We start from the raw sequence: 16,996 nt of genomic DNA, 5'->3' as shown, positions 1-16,996 counted from the left end.
ATTAGTTTATATATATTTATATTAATATATAAACTAGATATTTCAGTTTATTCGACGCTTGCACGCGTCAAAATATTCTGTATTCTACTAAGAATAATACTGTTAGTACATGCACAATTTTCAGGATAATACGGAGGATCTATCGACATGATGTTTTCAATCACCAAGGCATCGCCTTCCTCTCTAACTGGAAATCGATTGTCCAGCAATAACTGCATAACTATATTCTTCCTTTTAGTCATCGCCGTCAACGAAAGCTTCGTGTTTACGGGTAAAAACAATTCCGGCACATCGGTTTTCGCTTCCGACGTGACTTCGATATTCTCGATGGCATGACCAGATATTATTTTCAATTTATATTGTGTGGATTCGCCCGACTGTAGAAGCACAATGCTGCAAAATAATATATCGTTATTTATAATTAAACAAATCAAAATCCTGATTTTAACAGGATGTTTCATGTCGTAGAATTGTTTTACAACTACTTGTTTAATCGATATAAAAGTCAATGAAATTAATTAGGCTCCTAACCTTTCTGACACTGGATCGATTGTGTAAATGACTCCGCACTGGACATTTCCATCTTTCATCGTTATCTTAACTTCCTTTTCGACGTAACTAATAAATAACGTCGGATCATTTTTATAAATTTTATGAGAAAAATTCGTGTCTTCTGTTTGTTCACTCATTGAAACTAGTAAACAAGAGTCGACAATGCACTGTTAAATCGATTGTAAAAATTGACTAATACTAATCCATCAATGAGTTGTATTAGAAGAATAAAAATTTCTAATCAGCTGTCAAGTGATATAAAACATTAACGCTATTTATTCAAAGATGGTATGTACGTATCGACTCGAGCATCAAAACTGTCACGAGTGCAACGCGCTCCATTGACTCGTGACGTCACCTTCAATCACGAACAGGTGACTGTTTCACTCGGTGCAGAAATACAGAAAGTGCGAGTGGAACGAACAAATTTTGTGACCGATAAACTGCTATGTAAAGATCTTTCTAAGAAATTAACTTCGTTCATCGTAGCGCAGCAGAACCGTAATTGAATCCATCTGTGTGTGATAAAACTATATAACCAATTTAATGAGTGCACCTAACCTATAAAGTTTGCGAGAATGGTGATATATGGTGTTTACATTGTGTCAAAGTCCGGTGGCTTGATTTTCAATCATGATCACAATGTCCCGAAAATTGAAGTGGAGAAGTCTTTTAATTATCCACTAGATATTAAACTAAATTACGAGAACAAAAAGGTGACGGTAGCCTTTGGACAAAGAGATGGGATAAATGGTAAGGATGTGTGTGATTCAGTTAAGATAGATAAATTCCGAGCTCTGCTTTGTTGATTGGATACTAAAATTGGAAAATCATTTGTGATGTCATTTTAGTACATGATTACTAAGAGGATTGCGCCAAATATTTTCAGTGGGTCACGTATTGACGACAGTAAACGGAACTGCGATCAATGGACGCGAGCTCGAAGATGGAAGAGACGTTTTGGAGATGCTGGAGCAACCGGAAAGTTTCCCGGTAACGTTAAAGTTCGGTCGGGCGAAGATGACAACGAACGAGAAGATATTTCTAGCTTCAATGTTCTACCCGCTGTTTGCTATCGCGAGCCAACTAAGTCCGGAACCACGAAGCTCCGGCATTGAGGTCCTCGAAGCGGACACATTCCGTTTATACTGCTTCCAGACGCTAACGGGTATTAAGTTCATGATAGTAGCGGAACCGTCGCAGCCAGGCATGGAAATCTTGTTGAAGAGAGTGTACGACTTGTACGCGGACTATGCACTAAAGAATCCATTTTATGCGTTGGAAATGCCCATTCGGTGTGAACTATTCGAAACTAATCTACAAGCATTACTAGAAACGGTTGAAAAATCGGGAATAAGCAACGTTTAGGCCGTTATGTGTAACCTAAGGCTGTTGTCTAAAGCTTGATATTTATGTCGGAAAGATAATGTTATAAAATGTTGGATCAAGTAACGTGAACTCCAAAAAAACAAGAGAAACTTGATTGTAATAACATTTATTATCTAGGAATGTAAGAAATATAAAACCTTACGTACAATATGAAACAATATTTTCTATCAGTAATATACTCTGAAAAATTTGGTTTGCTTTGCTCAATATGTGTATCCATATATTATATATTAAGACATGTTTCTTTCTGATATTTTTATTTCAGACATAGCTGTCAGAAAATATTCTAGACATTAGCCTAAAGATCTTACGATTTATGGCACCACGTTCCATTGTTTCTTTAAATCAGGCTCTTCAATCTGCGATAATAAAATGTTTTAGCATGTTCGAAGGTCATAACATTTAGGACCAACTGACGTTACAGTTACGTTACCTTCATTGTTAAATTATCTACACACGCATTACGTATACGTGCAGCAGTCGCAGGGGCATCGAGTCTAAAGTGACCATGAATGTTTATATCTTTACGTGCAGCTTTGATTGCCTCCTTAATAGCGAAAAACGCGGATGACGCCAGGAACAGCGGTGGTTCGCCGACGGCCTGTAAATGTTACACCGTTAATAATTTCTCTTTCTTAAATTAAACTGTATTCTATTACGTAACATAGGTATGTATATAGAAAATAAAGAATATTTATGCATAAAACTATATAAAACGTATATCAAAGAGAGAATCGTACTTTAGAAGAATACACTGCTCTTGGATTGGAGGCTCCCTTTAACAAGGAAACGTTAAATTCTTGCGGTATGTCTGTGAAACCCGGTAATTTGTACACGCCAGGACCTCTGCTGAATAAAATTCCTGTGGGTGAATAGACCATTTCCTCCAGAGTGAACAAACCGTATCCTTGGACAAAAGCACCTTCGACCTGCCCTATATCGATGGCTGGATTTAAGCTCTCCCCCAAATCCATGACGATGTCTGATCGCAGGACCTGCATATCGATTTGAAGACATTATCGTTATATTTATTTTGCATCTTAAAGTCCACTACACTGACACTCGAGATTAATGCAATATTAATTTTTTTTTTAAAGTACCTGGTGGTCTCCAGTGAGACAATCGACTTCAACTTCGGTACAGGCAACGCCATACGTAAAGTAATTAAACGGATTTCCTGAATTAGTCTCGAATGAGTATCCGATTTCAGGGGTTCGGTAAAAGCCCGTAGCGGACAAACTTATCCTCTGAAAATATGCCTCCCTTATCCAATCTTCCCATTTACCCTCTGGATTTCTATCTATTATCGGTTGTAATCGTTTCATAATTTCCTTGCACGCATTCTGCGAATTAATATCGAATTTAGTCATTGTCTATGTGCGTACAGTAAAATTATTATTTATCTTCATTACCATAATGGCCATGCCGTTAAGATCGGATCCACAACTCGCTGCAGTAGCAGACGTATTGGGAACTTTGTCAGTAGCAGTTTCAGTGATGTATATCTTGTCTGGATTTACTTTTAGCTCTCTGCTGGCGACCTGACACAACGTAAGATTTGGTTTAATTTGATCGTTGTAAAAATCACAATTGTTTAACTTGATTCAAATATTTCTGATTTTCTGTAATTTTTTCAGGTAATATCTCTTGGATTAATTAAAGAATCTACATGGACAGAAAGTGGTTTGCTAAATTTAGAATGCCGTATTATATTCCAGAGGAAGAAATGAGATGTAGACGTTATTCATACTTGAATCATCTTTATATGCAAGCCTTGTCCCATTTCAACGCCACTGTGGCTGAGCAGTACCGAGCCATCGGTATAGATGTGTACCAAAGCACCCGCTTGATTCAGGAATGAAGCGGTGAAAGCTATACCAAACATGGTAGGTACAACTGCTAAACCCTTCTTCTTAAATCGGTTCTCTCTACAAAATTTATTGTAGATTTTATTAATTTAAACTTTAGTCGACAGCTACGTTAATAACAGTTTGCGTAGCACAGGAGGCAATTAATATGCACTTGCCTATTGTAACGTTGGACTTCCACTATTCTTTCATTATATTGAGAAGACATTAGACATTGGCGCCAGCAATGATCTAAAGTACAATTGATAAGTCGCTGATTGTAGTGCGTTACATCACCTTCCCTGTACAGATTTAGTTCGGACAACTGTCGCGAAAACAAATAATTTAAGTTAAATATACACTCAATGTTTATATACAGGGTGTTTCCTAAGTAAGTAGACAAACTTAAAGAGGATATTCCTTGGCTTATTTCAAGAAGAAAAGGTCATATAAACATATGTCCTAAACTGCTTTGTTTTCCAAAAAAAAGTATCTGTCATTGTAAATACGTCTTGCTTGACGAGCGTTTCCATTAGCAAGACCGTATACGAAATGCGTATCTGCCATTTCGGCGTTTGTGTAATTTACCATAATTAATAAAATTACTAAACTTAATAGGAACTAATAAAGTTTGCGTCAAAGATAACGTGATAGCAGTGATGCCGGATAGCGTGCTTTTGCAGTACGAGTCAACAGCGGTGGGGATGGAGTGGGAATGGTCTCGCGGCGGCCGCGCGGCGCAGTCTGAAACGAGTGTTCACTTGCGGCGCCGCGAGACCATCCCCACTCCATCCCCATCGCTGTTGACTCGTACTGCAAAAGCACGCTATCCGAAAAGTGAACGAAAACAGTGATGTACTTTTTTTGGAAAACAAAGCAGTTTAGGACATATGTTTATATGACCTTTTCTTCTTAAAATATGCCAAGGAATATCCTCCTTAAGTTTGTCTACTTACTTAGGAAACACCCTGTATACTCGTATTATTAACTTTCTAATACTGCTAGAAACATTACCTTGACGACGTCCAACTTCAAGTAATCGGCGATTTGCCGAATAATAGTTTCAGCCACGAACATGCCTTGAGGTCCACCAAAACCTCGGAAAGCTGTATTCGACGGCAAATTTGTTTTGCATACGTATCCATATATCTCTATAACTGGAATTCTATATGAATTTTGACAGTGGAACATGGCGCGTTCTAACACCTGGAGATATTCAACAGAATGATTTTTTCTTTCATTTTCCGAATCATTTCTTCAATTTCAGTTGACGTTGTTACTTACTGACGCCGACAGATCGTGGGAGTAGCCTGCATTATTATATATGTATATTTTTACTGCTTCGATCAAACCATCATCGTTGAATCCAACTTTGTATTTGAATAAAAAGGGATGCCGCGTTCCACTTATCATCATGTCTTCGTCTCTGTCTAGCATGCAACGAACTGGTTTCTGCAACCTACATTTTTTCTCTTTTTTTAATGACATAAATTGACCGTATACAGGGTGGCCCATTTTAATTTATACAGTCGATTTTTTAAAAAACTAAAAGAGATACGAAAAAATGTTTCAGACAAACATGTCACGATTTCGAGGGGGACATAAGATGATACCATTGGTTTGAAAATCGAAAAGTAAGTAACCTTTGTCTGAAACATTTTTCCGAAAAATGTCATCTTATGTCCTTAAAATGATCTTCAAGATGAGTTTTGAGGACATTTTAAGGACATAAGATGACATTTTTCGGAAAAATGTTTCAGACAAAAGTTACTTACTCTTCGATGGAGAATAAGAATCTGCAATAAAAAGTTGGGGTTTCAATTTAAGAAATTGAAGGTGATCTTCGCGTGACCTTCAAACGACCATTCAAGGTCAAACCAATGGTATCATCTTATGTCCCCCTCGAAATCGTGACATGTCTGTCTGAAACATTTTTTCGTATCTCTTTTAGTTTTTTAAAAAATCGACTGTATAAATTAAAATGGGCCACCCTGTATATTTATATATTATTTATTGCTGTCTAAGAATCTTTTTACTGTATCCTTTTTTAAAAAAACTTTTTTACTCACCTGTGTGCTGCAAACGCTACAGGTACTGCGAGTAATGCTGCACGGGACTCCTTCCCGCCGAATCCACCGCCTATGCGCTTTACGCGAACGTTAACTCTATTGATGTGTATATTTAAAACGTGAGCAATCAGTTTTTGTACTTCGGTGGGATGTTGCGTGGAACAAAATACCTCCAGCTCATCTTCTTCACGAGGTACCGCTATGGTAGCGTGCGTTTCCAAATAAAAGTGTTCTTGGCCGCCCATGCGTATTTCTCCTTCTAAAACATGGCTCGCTTGCGCAAATGCTTCCTCCGCGTCGCCTTTAATGATGGTTCTTGGGCAGCCAGGGAAGAACGATTCGTGTTCGATAGCATCCTAAGCAAGAAAGCAGTTCACATATTTGTTACCGCGTCTTGGTTGACGAACAGTCTCTTTCGTAGTTTTGCATTAGTTTTCTTCTATCACTAGAATACCTCAATGGATATGATAATAGGATCTATGTTCTCGTATTCTATTTCAACCATCCTTGCTGCGGTTTGAGCGGTCATCTGATTCGTAGCGACAATGGCACCAACTACCTGACCCTGACTGGTCACCTGAGGAGAAATTGCGAAACAGTTCTTCATAATTTATTCTTTTCATCACTTTGTGCGCATATCACGTTTCAGTGAACCCGCTTCATACGTATATATGTACTTCGCTTTATAGGAACGTACCTCCTCTGAGATAAATATCTCTTCGTCGTGGAACACGGGGCCCACCCACCTTCTGTCTTCCGCTATGTCCTTCGAAGAGAAAAATGACACAACTCCTTTCATGGACAGTGCCTTGGTGGGATCAACTTGGAGAATACGCGCGTGTGCCCTAGTGGAGAGGACTAGCGCCAAGTATAATTCCTCCGCACATCTCGGCATGTCGTCGCAATACACCGCTTCCCCCGTTGCTTGCTTCAACGCGCTAGAGTGCACGATGGGACGTCCTATCAAGTCCTGCATCTCTTGATTTTTGGGCACCTGTTCGAGTGACACGATAGAGTTGAGCAAACTATAATTCTTTCTAGTACGTTAGACAGGAATTCAACGGAAATTTGCCAGTATTTGAATGAGAATATTACCACTTGAAAATATTGCGAGCTCTTTGGCGCTTTGTAATGGAAGCAGTCGGACACGCTCTCTAGTTCCTTTGGCAAGGCCTCCACGTCGGCAACAGTTTTCGATAACGCCTTAGAAATATGCACGAATGCCTTGAAGAACAAACTGCAAAATATGTGACGTTAATCGTGATGCGTTTCATTAATTTATGTCGCAATTATTAACGTTAGCTAATACCTGAGAGTGAGAGATCGGCGATATTTAATCATGCCACCTGGTGCGTCGTCCGTTAACGGTAATTCCTCGAGTAGGGAATCATAAACCTCTTCCAAAGTCGTTTTATCCCATTTTCTGAAATGTAATCAGACTTGATGTACGATCCTTAACTTAAACTTATATAATCATCATCATTAATGCAATTCTGATCTTACCTTCCGATCATTTTCTGACACGCCTGTCTCGCTAAGATGGTGGTAGGTGCCATCCCGCCAAACGCAATATGCGCCTCCTGCACTACGCTCGTATCCGGGGCAAAATACACATTTAGAGCCATATTGACTATGGCGATGTCATCATCGCGTCTTTTCGCTTGCTTGTAGGCAATAAAATATTGAGTCTGCAAAAATATTGCGAGAATCGTTAAAATTAATTCTGTTGCATTTGCACATTATTATTCTTACCTGTTTTGTAAAGGGGATGTCGATAGAGACTAGTACTTCCTCGGGGAAAAGGACATTACGTCGGTATCCGATGAAAAATGTATGATCCATTGGAATCGTCCTACTGCCGTGCTTTAAACTGCACACATTTAATTTGACACCGGCAGCCATAAAAATCGGATTTAAATCCGATATCGGGCTTCCGGTCATTATGTTGCCGCCGACAGCCTAATTATTCGAGAAAGAGATTTATCACTCGAGTCAAAAATAACGTATTGCAATGCATGAAGAAACTCGTACTCACTGCAACATTTCTTATCTGTTTTCCAGCAAACCAGTGTAACATATTTATTATTTCCGTGAAGACCCTCGTACTGTATTCTATTAGAAAAATATCGCGGATTATCTATCCGTTAGATATGCGGTGTCAAGTAAAAATAGTGTTGCAGAAATTATTAAATGAGAACATGTAACACGTGTACGCGTCTGCCTTGTATGTATTTCTATGTACTAAATTATGATTAAAATATCATGATGGATTTTATTTCAAATTTCTAGCATATTACCAGGCTTCCTCTTGACATAATATCTCAATGTGTCCTCCAATTCAGCCAAAGTCACGCTCGCACCCACTCTCAATGTCCTGGGTGTTTCAACAATTTGATGCAGTTCTTTTATCTGCGTTGGTTGTATAAGTACAGGGTACACCAAATGTTTAAATTTCGTCTCGACTCCTGCAATGCATAAATAATTATACGTGTGTATCACACGACAGATGCTTCCGGTTATTTTTCCATCGCGATACAAAAAAATACGAACCGATTTCTGTGTTACCAATGACTATTTTGGCGTTTGGATACTGGTCCTTGAGACTAAGCAGTGTTCTGAATTTTGTCGGTCTGTACCAAGTAACATCTGCACCTTTTATTATCAGATATTGTTCATCTAATTCGGATTGAAGCTGCGCAACGAAAACTATGTTATTACTTCTATCTTATTAATTTGCATCGTGTTGCAGCATTTAATACAAAACCTTTTTGGTGTAATAAAAACTTGCCTTCAATACCGGTGGAAATATTGGTTCCTGAGTGGGATCGTACGGGCAGAATTCTTTGGAATTAAATATTTCAGTTGGTTCCGACGTGAAAGCTCTTTTGCAGCAAGCATCACCCATTGAGCAAACTCTCGTGTTATCCGTCTCTTTGTTCCGCACATCGGCCATTAATTGCGATTGTTCCCATTCTTCCGTAAAAGTTCTGAAGCCTTCTATAATCGGTCTGTATCCTGTACATCTGCACAGATTACCTGAAAATATTATATAAGTGTACAAACGGAATATCATGTAAATGTAATACCCCAGTAAGCAAAATGTGTGCAATCTGCCAGCAGATTGGCAACAGATTGCTGCAGAAGTCGATAGCAAATTGGCATCCGTTATGTCCGCATTAGGATAGTGATCTGCCAGCAGAGCCTGCTAACAGACTCCGACGGCAGATTGGCGGCAGAAACCGAGCAGGATCTGTTAACATTTGACGGCAGATTGACGGCAGAAACCGAACAGAATCTGCAGCTTCTGGCCATTCATATTTACGATATATTAAAGCATGTGTTTACTTTTAACACACTATAAATTGGCATTTTATATTACCACGTGTTAAAAGAACGCATTTGTTTGTTTGTTAAATTAAAGTACATTTGGCTTGATGTGTCTTTCTGACAGTTCGTTGCATAATCCCTCTCTTATTGTTAATTTATTCTAATCCGAAGTCCGAATTTTGCTTTCGAACTTCAGATTGCTCGTGGCGCGCGTGAACTACATGGACGTTGTCCATGGGAGCCTCTGTGCCGCGAGTGCAAAAATTTTCAGAAAAATTAATATTATCATGCCAAGGCGCGTATATTAACTTATATAACCGTTAGGCTAAATCTTAACATCGAGTAAGAACTCGACGTGTGCACCGCATAGCGGTGCGCAGCGAAAACGCGTATTCATAGCCGTGTAAATTTGAATACCGTCAAAAGCTGCGGATCCTGTTCGGTTTCTGCTGCCAATCTGCTGTCAGATTCCGCGCGCGCAGATCTTGCTCGGTTTCTGCTGCCAATCTGCCGTTAGATTCCGCGTGCGCAAATCTTGCTCGGTTTCCGTCGACAATCTGATTCGAGCCATGTTTGCAGATTCTGCTCGGTTTCTGCCGCCAATCTGTTCTTAGATTTGTGAGCAAGCTCCGTTACATTTCTGGCACCAATGTGTCGAATTAATCGTTAATAACAACTTCCGTATCAAATTTGTTGTCTTTTGGCTGGCAATAGTTGATAGCAGATAGTTAGCATCATCCGCTTTCGGTAGACTTGGCTATCTGGGACGTTTAGCTGCTCGTTACCTTGAAACGCAATTTCTAAATTCTCCATGGTCGGTTTCGGTATGCTGCGTAACAAAGCGTACATAGACATGACTATGCCAGGTGTACAAAATCCGCATTGTGATCCGTGTGCTTTGGCGATGCGTTCCTGCACGGGATGCAATTTCGTCCTCGCGCTACCGATGCCTTCTACGGTGGTTACAGCTAGACCATGCACGGCGCATATCGGTGTTAAGCATGCGTTAACAGCCAAATGACTGTTTTAATTCATGTCAGATTTTATCTTGTAAGGAAATAAATCCATCGTAGAAAATGATAGTCAAGGTGTCATTGCGTGCACGTTATTTTATACAAAAAGGATACATAATTTTGCCAGTAGCGCGGTCACACTTTGAAATCATGACAGTACAGGCTCCACAGCCTCCTTCTGCGCAGCCGAGTTTTGTACCAGTTAATTGAACTAAATCATTAAAATTAAGGAAAAATTTTAATGATTTTAATGGTAAAAAAAGGTCGATATTTTTACTATCTTATATTATTTTTATGTAATAATGTATTGATAAATACGTAAAGGATACGTTTGTTACGAAGGTACCACAAGAGTGTCCATTGCGGATCTACATTCCTATCTATCACCTGAATAATATCAAGAATGTTTTTATATTTGATTGTATAAATTACAAGCAACAATAAGTTTGTCATCATACCTCTCTTCCGTTTACGTAGAACACAAGGACATTTGTTATTTGTGATTCATAAAACGATAAATTGTTTTCGTCAGACTCGTTAGCAATTCCATTCCCGTTAATTTCAATAGAAGACATTTTCTCAATTAGTTTTGTTCTTATTTTCAGATTAATGTATTCCTGTGCTCCTTCAATGTATCACACGCTGTAACACATCTGTATCAGTATACCTGCAAGAGACATATGTATTACATGTAGTACCATGGTACATGGTATACGAGGACCCTCTGTCTATGGAGTAAGTATGACAGGCGTTTAAACAATTTTACCTTGCACGTGCAATCACGATATCAATCATCTTCGTATTACGCAATGTAATAGTAATAAAAATCATTATATTTCTTGATTGGCAAGGGTAAACAATGTAATCACAAATAATGTACTTGACTTAGATGACTTGACGAATTAGACACACATACACGTGCGTACGTATGTATACATCTTTGCTCCGATAATAACATTTTTTTAAATTCGTTATCGCACTTTCTTTCATGCCAACCGGATGGACATGATAAACATATAAATAAAAATTTGGTATTTTCAATAATTATGAAAATTGTATCGCCTGTTTTGCGTAATTGACTCAATTTTTCTACTATCACCTACCCGACTTCCACCACTGCGAAGCGAATTATAACTGATTAAATTGAACTTGAAAAGACGCGACAGTTCACATATGTATATATAATGTAGCCCCTTGTAACAAGTGGAACAATACACAATAGAGTTAGAAGTGTTTTCAACAAGAAGTAACAATAGTGTTTTGAACAAGAAGTAATGACCATCAATTCTTAGTAATCTGTTTAAAATCTCTAAAGGAATTCTTTATAGCTTTCATTAATTGCATTAAATCAAATTTGTGAAACAAATAATTATAACAGTTTAATTAAAGATTTAGATTTATTTTATATACAAAAAAACATGTGTATGTGTAATTTTATTACAAATATGTCGCCAAAATTGCTAACACACGCACACATATGTGCACACAGCAAGCACATGTTTATATATATATATATATATATATATATATATATGCTTATAAAGAATTGTTTACGAGTGCATTGCACCTTCCTCTGTCTTTATCTTTATCTTATTTAAAATTTATACGTGATGCGATAAAGTCAAAATAAAAGATGAACCAGTAATCCCGATAAAATGTCATCTCTTATCATGTTCATTTGTCTGCGACTTGTTTTTGTCCTCGGAATGAATAGAATTACAAAATTTAGGACAATGGCGAGAAAACTTCATTTTAAATAATTATGCGTTGTATTTTTCTCAGTATAAAATCATATTAATCTCATATAAAAACACTCCAATGAATTAAGAAAAAAATATGTACTTATTAAATATATATATATATATATATATATATATATATATATATATATATATATATCATTACTTTGCATACATGTTTCTATGGAAATTATTTGTACTAAAATTCAATTCAGCATCCAATTTAGCATACAGAATGTGAAACGGAATGATAAGAATAGTTAATTCTTACATAACGAATATAGAAACATCTTATCTGATGAAAATGATTAATATGTTCACACGTTTTACAGTTTTTCTAATAGCCTTCTTATCTGATTTTTTGTAAAAAGATGTATGCATTTACACATATAAGAAATACGTTGTTGATAACATACATACGTGCATTTTATCATACATTGATGTCTTGTACATTATTATACATTGTAACTTTCGCACGAACAACAAATTCCTACAAAACATCAACCAAGAGGACTTTTAGAAAAACCGTAAAGGCCCTTGCACAATAGGCGATAGCGATAGGCGAATTGGGAAATCTTATTGCTATTGCCTGTTTCTGTTTTCCATTCTGCATTGGCATATGCATTTTCTAGTGTTGGAATTCTCTGTCTCTATTACTGTGTTTTCGCTATCGCTATTGCTTTATGCTATTGCCTCTGTTATTTTTCTATCGCTATCGCTATTGGCTATTGTGCAAGAGCCTTAAGATGTGTTAATGTAATAATTATTCTCACTGGAAATAAGATCTTCTTGACACTAATAAATACGAATATTTTAAGGTAACAGCTAATACTTATCGCGATACTCGTCGAAAAGACAAAAGGATGCTACTAGCGGGCAGTCCGTACGGAACGTTACAATTGTCGGCGATTAAATAATGTGTAGCGCAAACATTGGTATACGGGTGAGTGCAACGTACGTATCGATGTTTTGTAGAAAAAAGGTCATACACACCGTGTCCGTTCTCCGTTCCCATGCAACGTAACGGCACTTTACTTGGAGCGATCGCGCTCTCGCCCGACGTCACTGCGCTCGTTGTACGCTCTAAACTAGTCAAGCGGATCCGCAATAAGCGTGCCACGAGGGTTATCGTCGTGAGATATACTATATCTACTGGCTGACGTATTAGTGATGAGCCTGTAGACTCATGAGAAAATAAGATGCCTAAAGATTCTTCGCAAAACGCGCTCCTATTTTCTTTATCAGAGAGACCAAACAACAGTCGAAGGAACAAACAACTCTCCTCGCGCTCCGGCGATATAGACGACGTATTGGAATCGATGTTTTATCAAAGTATATCATAGCGAAGAGCGCGTTCAGAGAATCGTTCGAGATAAACCGGAGGAGAAAGACTGATGAAATGAAATTGAAACGAAATTCTACGATACGTGAGTTGTGCAATCTCGTTTTATTGCGAAGGCATCGCCGCACTGGAATGCATAACGTTCCAAAACAACAACCATATCGGCATCATAACGGCGGTGGTGACGTTGTAGAACCAATTGCCGTAAACCATGGAGTCGATGACGGTGAACACGAGCGCTTGCTTGTTGGCGCGATAACCCCTGAGAAGCAAAGATATCGCGGTATCGTTAGGGAAGTTCAGATACGTGTAGCCCATCACGACGATCGCCGCCGTGACGAACGGATGTAACGCGATCCAAGCGATGTACTGGAAATTGCGGAATCTAAAAAATATAAAACAAAATGCCATTAGTGATTGTTATGGATATATATATATATATATCGAAATTATTTCTCATTAATTCCATATATATATATATATATACAGGGTGGCCCATTTTAATTTATACAGTCGATTTTTTAAAAAACTAAAAGAGATACGAAAAAATGTTTCAGACAGACATGTCACGATTTCGAGGGGGACATAAGATGATACCATTGGTTTGACCTTGAATGGTTGTTTGAAGGTCACGCGAAGATCACCTTCATTTTCTTAAATTGAAACCCCAACTTTTTATTGCAGATTCTTATTCTCCATCGAAAAGTAAGTAACTTTTGTCTGAAACATTTTTCCGAAAAATGTCATCTTATGTCCTTAAAATGTCCTCAAAACTCATCTTGAAGATCATTTTAAGGACATAAGATGACATTTTTCGGAAAAATGTTTCAGACAAAAGTTACTTACTTTTCGATGGAGAATAAGAATCTGCAATAAAAAGTTGGGGTTTCAATTTAAGAAATTGAAGGTGATCTTCGCGTGACCTTCAAACGACCATTCAAGGTCAAACCAATGGTATCATCTTATGTCCCCCTCGAAATCGTGACATGTCTGTCTGAAACATTTTTTCGTATCTCGTTTAGTTTTTTAAAAAATCGACTGTATAAATTAAAATGGGCCCACCCTGTATATATGGAATTAATGAGAAATAATTTCGATCACGCTCACCTGGACGCGGAGCCGCGATGCGGCATTATCAGAAGGATAACCGGTACATATACAACCGCTGTTAATAACGCTAGCGAGAAATTGTGCATGGCCACGCACATCAACGCAGTGGCCAATTCGATCGATGCGATAACGCAGACGAGCGATACAGTTTCGTATTTGGTCGACCTACAAATTATATTTCCATATAATATGGTTCACTACGTGCATCAAGCATGTATTAAAATCCTCTTTATGTCTTACCTCCTCCAACAACAACGCCACAACAACGTGAGGATCGTGATAAAGGCGAAACTGGCGTACAGCGAGTCCTCCGTACGTAAATTAAACATCGTCGACCCGAGCATAGTGAACAAACGAGGAGACGCCATTACTAGTACTCCAAACATGTGCGCCCATAACACTTCAGACGCGATGCTTCCAATGTCGAGTTCTTCAACCTGTTCCAAAAAAATTAGCAATATTTCAGATACCGCGATTCAATTCGTAAGCGTATCGGCCGAATGTAAAATAATTTAATACCACATTCGACGAATTATGTTTATTTGTTTTCGTTTCGTTTGAGCTGGTGGTCGATGTCTGCAATCTTTGCCAGATAGAAAATGCCTTTATAAATACACTAGCGATTATTAGCACCAAAGGCCGCATGTATAATCCTGCATAACAATTTTTCACGGTTCAATTCAGATTACGAGGTAAAATTTCGACCTGAATTTATTCTGTTTTCTTACCAATAGAAATGTAGCGATCAGTAGAAGGCAACAGATAGAAGAAATACGACTGATGGAAACGCTCCAATAAATTATTGAGTGATCGCACTATACTCTCTACTACGCGTCCTATCTGATAAAAATTTGCTTCTGTCTCTTTCCCAGATTTCTCGAAGCCTTCTAACGTAATCGCTTCTATGCCAAATCTGTTAGGGAATTGTAATTAAACGCTTTTAATTACGCATTTGCGCCTGTTTGTTCGCTTCTGTTTGTTCACTCATTTCCGGGTTAAATTATAAACTCTCGTATTAATGTTTAATTAGAAAAGATTGTCGTACCTGTGAAAGAGTCCATGGTTACCAGTTGGAATCCCAGTGGCTTGCGTCGCTATCATGCTCATTAATGTATTAAAATGATACCACCAGCTTTTGATTTTATCTCTGTAATTAACGTCAAATCGACGCTGGAAAGACTGTCGAATTCCTTCTTTCGCTATCATATTTTGCGCTAAATTAAAGAGATCTAAATTCGGCAGTTGCCCGTTCAGTCCTTCTATCTAATTACATAAAATTAATAATATTAATAAATTAATATTATTGATTAAATTGATTTAATACTCTGTCGTACGTTTCTTGCCGGCTTAAAGTGTTATATTCACCTTGACATCAATCGATGCGATTTTCAACGCGTGGAACTCGAGATTGATCGCAGCTTGAATGGATCCAGCCCTTCCCGATAAATCTCCTGCCATTAATACTCCCTCTTGACCACTAGTAACGCCATGATACGCATCCAACCATGCCTGCATGCCTAACTGCTCGTGTTCCGTCACAAGAAATATTATATCCTTCGCCCAATACTTTTGTTCTATAAACGTATGATTAACATAGTCAAATATGAGCCTCTCAAAATCCACAATTCAAATACTGAAATATACATCAGGGAGATCACACATCACGCACCCAACAGTAATGTAACGTTACAGAAACTTACTTCTACAAAACTTGGCAAACGCCAATAGAAGCGCTACCGAAGGGGCCGTATCTAAATAAATACTGTTGATAGGTCTATAAGGTACACTGACTACGATAGCCTCAGTACTGGATGCTCGTGGAGCTCTAACAATGCCATAAACATTCTGGCCTGTAAACTGTAAAACATTACAATTGCGACACTTGTGTATGTGTGCAAATTAAGAAACTGTGCGTCATCCTTATTTAACACCGGAGTCATTACTGTACCTTTTGTTCTTGGAATGGATAAATTAGGGAGAAGTTATGCGTGAACACATCTAAATGAAGCTGGCTAAACTTCGCCGAAAGCCATGCGTAAGGCATGCCATCTGGATACCGCTTCATCTCGTGGACCAATTCATGATAGTATTGCTTTGACGTATGCTCCAGATTACTCTCTTTCGTGACTAGCCCGGGCAACAGAGCGTTCTCCGAAAAATAGGTACCTAGAGGTCAAATTTGGATCAATCTTCAAATTATGCAAAATTATTTCATTAAAAAAATTATTACATTTAATTCTAATTTATTTCTATTCTATTTTAATTCTATATTAACATGGTGCTTTCACATCGCAAAGACCTACCGTCGTTAAATGCCGGTAACGCCAAGAGCATCAACCACACAAGTCCACCCACGTATAACACGAAGCACAGTGGCTTCTCCCATTGTAATATCAATTTGATGATTTTACCAGTTCCAGCTCGGGGATCCGTCAGCAAACCCATCTCCCTCTCGTCTCATGCGATTTAAGTAATCTCGAATTCAGAGCTAACCTCTTTACTCGTCACAATAACATTGACACATAACCTAGCAAAGACGCGATCGTAACTTCGCTTCGATCGATGACACGATGCGCTGATTACGTCACGATCTTCGTGTGATGCAACT

General features: G+C 38.2%; 4 protein-coding genes and 1 long non-coding RNA gene across 6 annotated transcripts; 2 read left to right on the top strand and 3 right to left on the bottom strand.

Moving 5' to 3' along the window:
* Positions 1–44: 44 nt before the first annotated feature.
* LOC105285082 (gem-associated protein 6) lies at positions 45–873 on the bottom strand. The gene is made up of 2 exons (XM_011349038.3): positions 532–873; positions 45–393 (listed from the first exon to the last, which is right to left on the bottom strand). Exons 1-2 carry the CDS (start codon positions 687–689, stop codon positions 48–50), a joined length of 504 nt encoding a protein of 167 aa, XP_011347340.1. The 5' UTR covers positions 690–873; the 3' UTR covers positions 45–47.
* A 59-nt stretch (positions 874–932) lies between these two features.
* LOC105285081 (trafficking protein particle complex subunit 4) lies at positions 933–2,030 on the top strand. The gene is made up of 2 exons (XM_011349037.3): positions 933–1,305; positions 1,442–2,030. Exons 1-2 carry the CDS (start codon positions 1,131–1,133, stop codon positions 1,918–1,920), a joined length of 654 nt encoding a protein of 217 aa, XP_011347339.1. The 5' UTR covers positions 933–1,130; the 3' UTR covers positions 1,921–2,030.
* A 151-nt stretch (positions 2,031–2,181) lies between these two features.
* LOC105285080 (xanthine dehydrogenase) lies at positions 2,182–13,030 on the bottom strand. The gene is made up of 25 exons (XM_011349036.3): positions 12,930–13,030; positions 10,656–10,864; positions 10,527–10,584; positions 10,312–10,408; positions 9,970–10,205; positions 8,646–8,893; positions 8,408–8,549; positions 8,155–8,322; positions 7,893–7,969; positions 7,610–7,816; positions 7,361–7,545; positions 7,167–7,280; positions 6,953–7,094; positions 6,555–6,851; positions 6,312–6,434; positions 5,858–6,213; positions 5,073–5,247; positions 4,803–4,994; positions 3,968–4,113; positions 3,692–3,869; positions 3,354–3,482; positions 3,042–3,284; positions 2,682–2,936; positions 2,375–2,542; positions 2,182–2,300 (listed from the first exon to the last, which is right to left on the bottom strand). Exons 2-25 carry the CDS (start codon positions 10,770–10,772, stop codon positions 2,256–2,258), a joined length of 4,098 nt encoding a protein of 1,365 aa, XP_011347338.1. The 5' UTR covers positions 10,773–10,864; positions 12,930–13,030; the 3' UTR covers positions 2,182–2,255.
* Positions 3,738–13,336, top strand: LOC105285079. Of its 2 annotated transcripts, XR_894987.1 has the most exons (3): positions 3,738–3,827; positions 10,803–10,932; positions 12,755–13,336. It is a non-coding gene; the product is annotated as an uncharacterized LOC105285079 (long non-coding RNA). The 2 variants fall into 2 exon arrangements; XR_894986.1 differs by lacking the exon at positions 12,755–13,336 and having other exon boundaries at positions 10,803–11,241.
* A 28-nt stretch (positions 13,337–13,364) lies between these two features.
* On the bottom strand, positions 13,365–16,833 carry LOC105285078 (glycosylphosphatidylinositol anchor attachment 1 protein). Its single transcript, XM_011349035.3, has 10 exons — positions 16,692–16,833; positions 16,337–16,554; positions 16,089–16,245; positions 15,754–15,962; positions 15,434–15,651; positions 15,117–15,301; positions 14,908–15,041; positions 14,629–14,825; positions 14,386–14,553; positions 13,365–13,663 (listed from the first exon to the last, which is right to left on the bottom strand). Exons 1-10 carry the CDS (start codon positions 16,831–16,833, stop codon positions 13,384–13,386), a joined length of 1,908 nt encoding a protein of 635 aa, XP_011347337.1. The 3' UTR covers positions 13,365–13,383.
* Between the last annotated feature and the right edge of the window lie 163 nt (positions 16,834–16,996).

The sequence above is a fragment of the Ooceraea biroi genome, chromosome 12, assembly GCF_003672135.1.
Source record: "Ooceraea biroi isolate clonal line C1 chromosome 12, Obir_v5.4, whole genome shotgun sequence".
Taxonomy (NCBI): Eukaryota; Metazoa; Arthropoda; class Insecta; order Hymenoptera; family Formicidae; genus Ooceraea; species Ooceraea biroi.
Note: the sequence above shows the minus strand (reverse complement) of the source record. Positions and strands in the feature narration are given on the sequence as shown.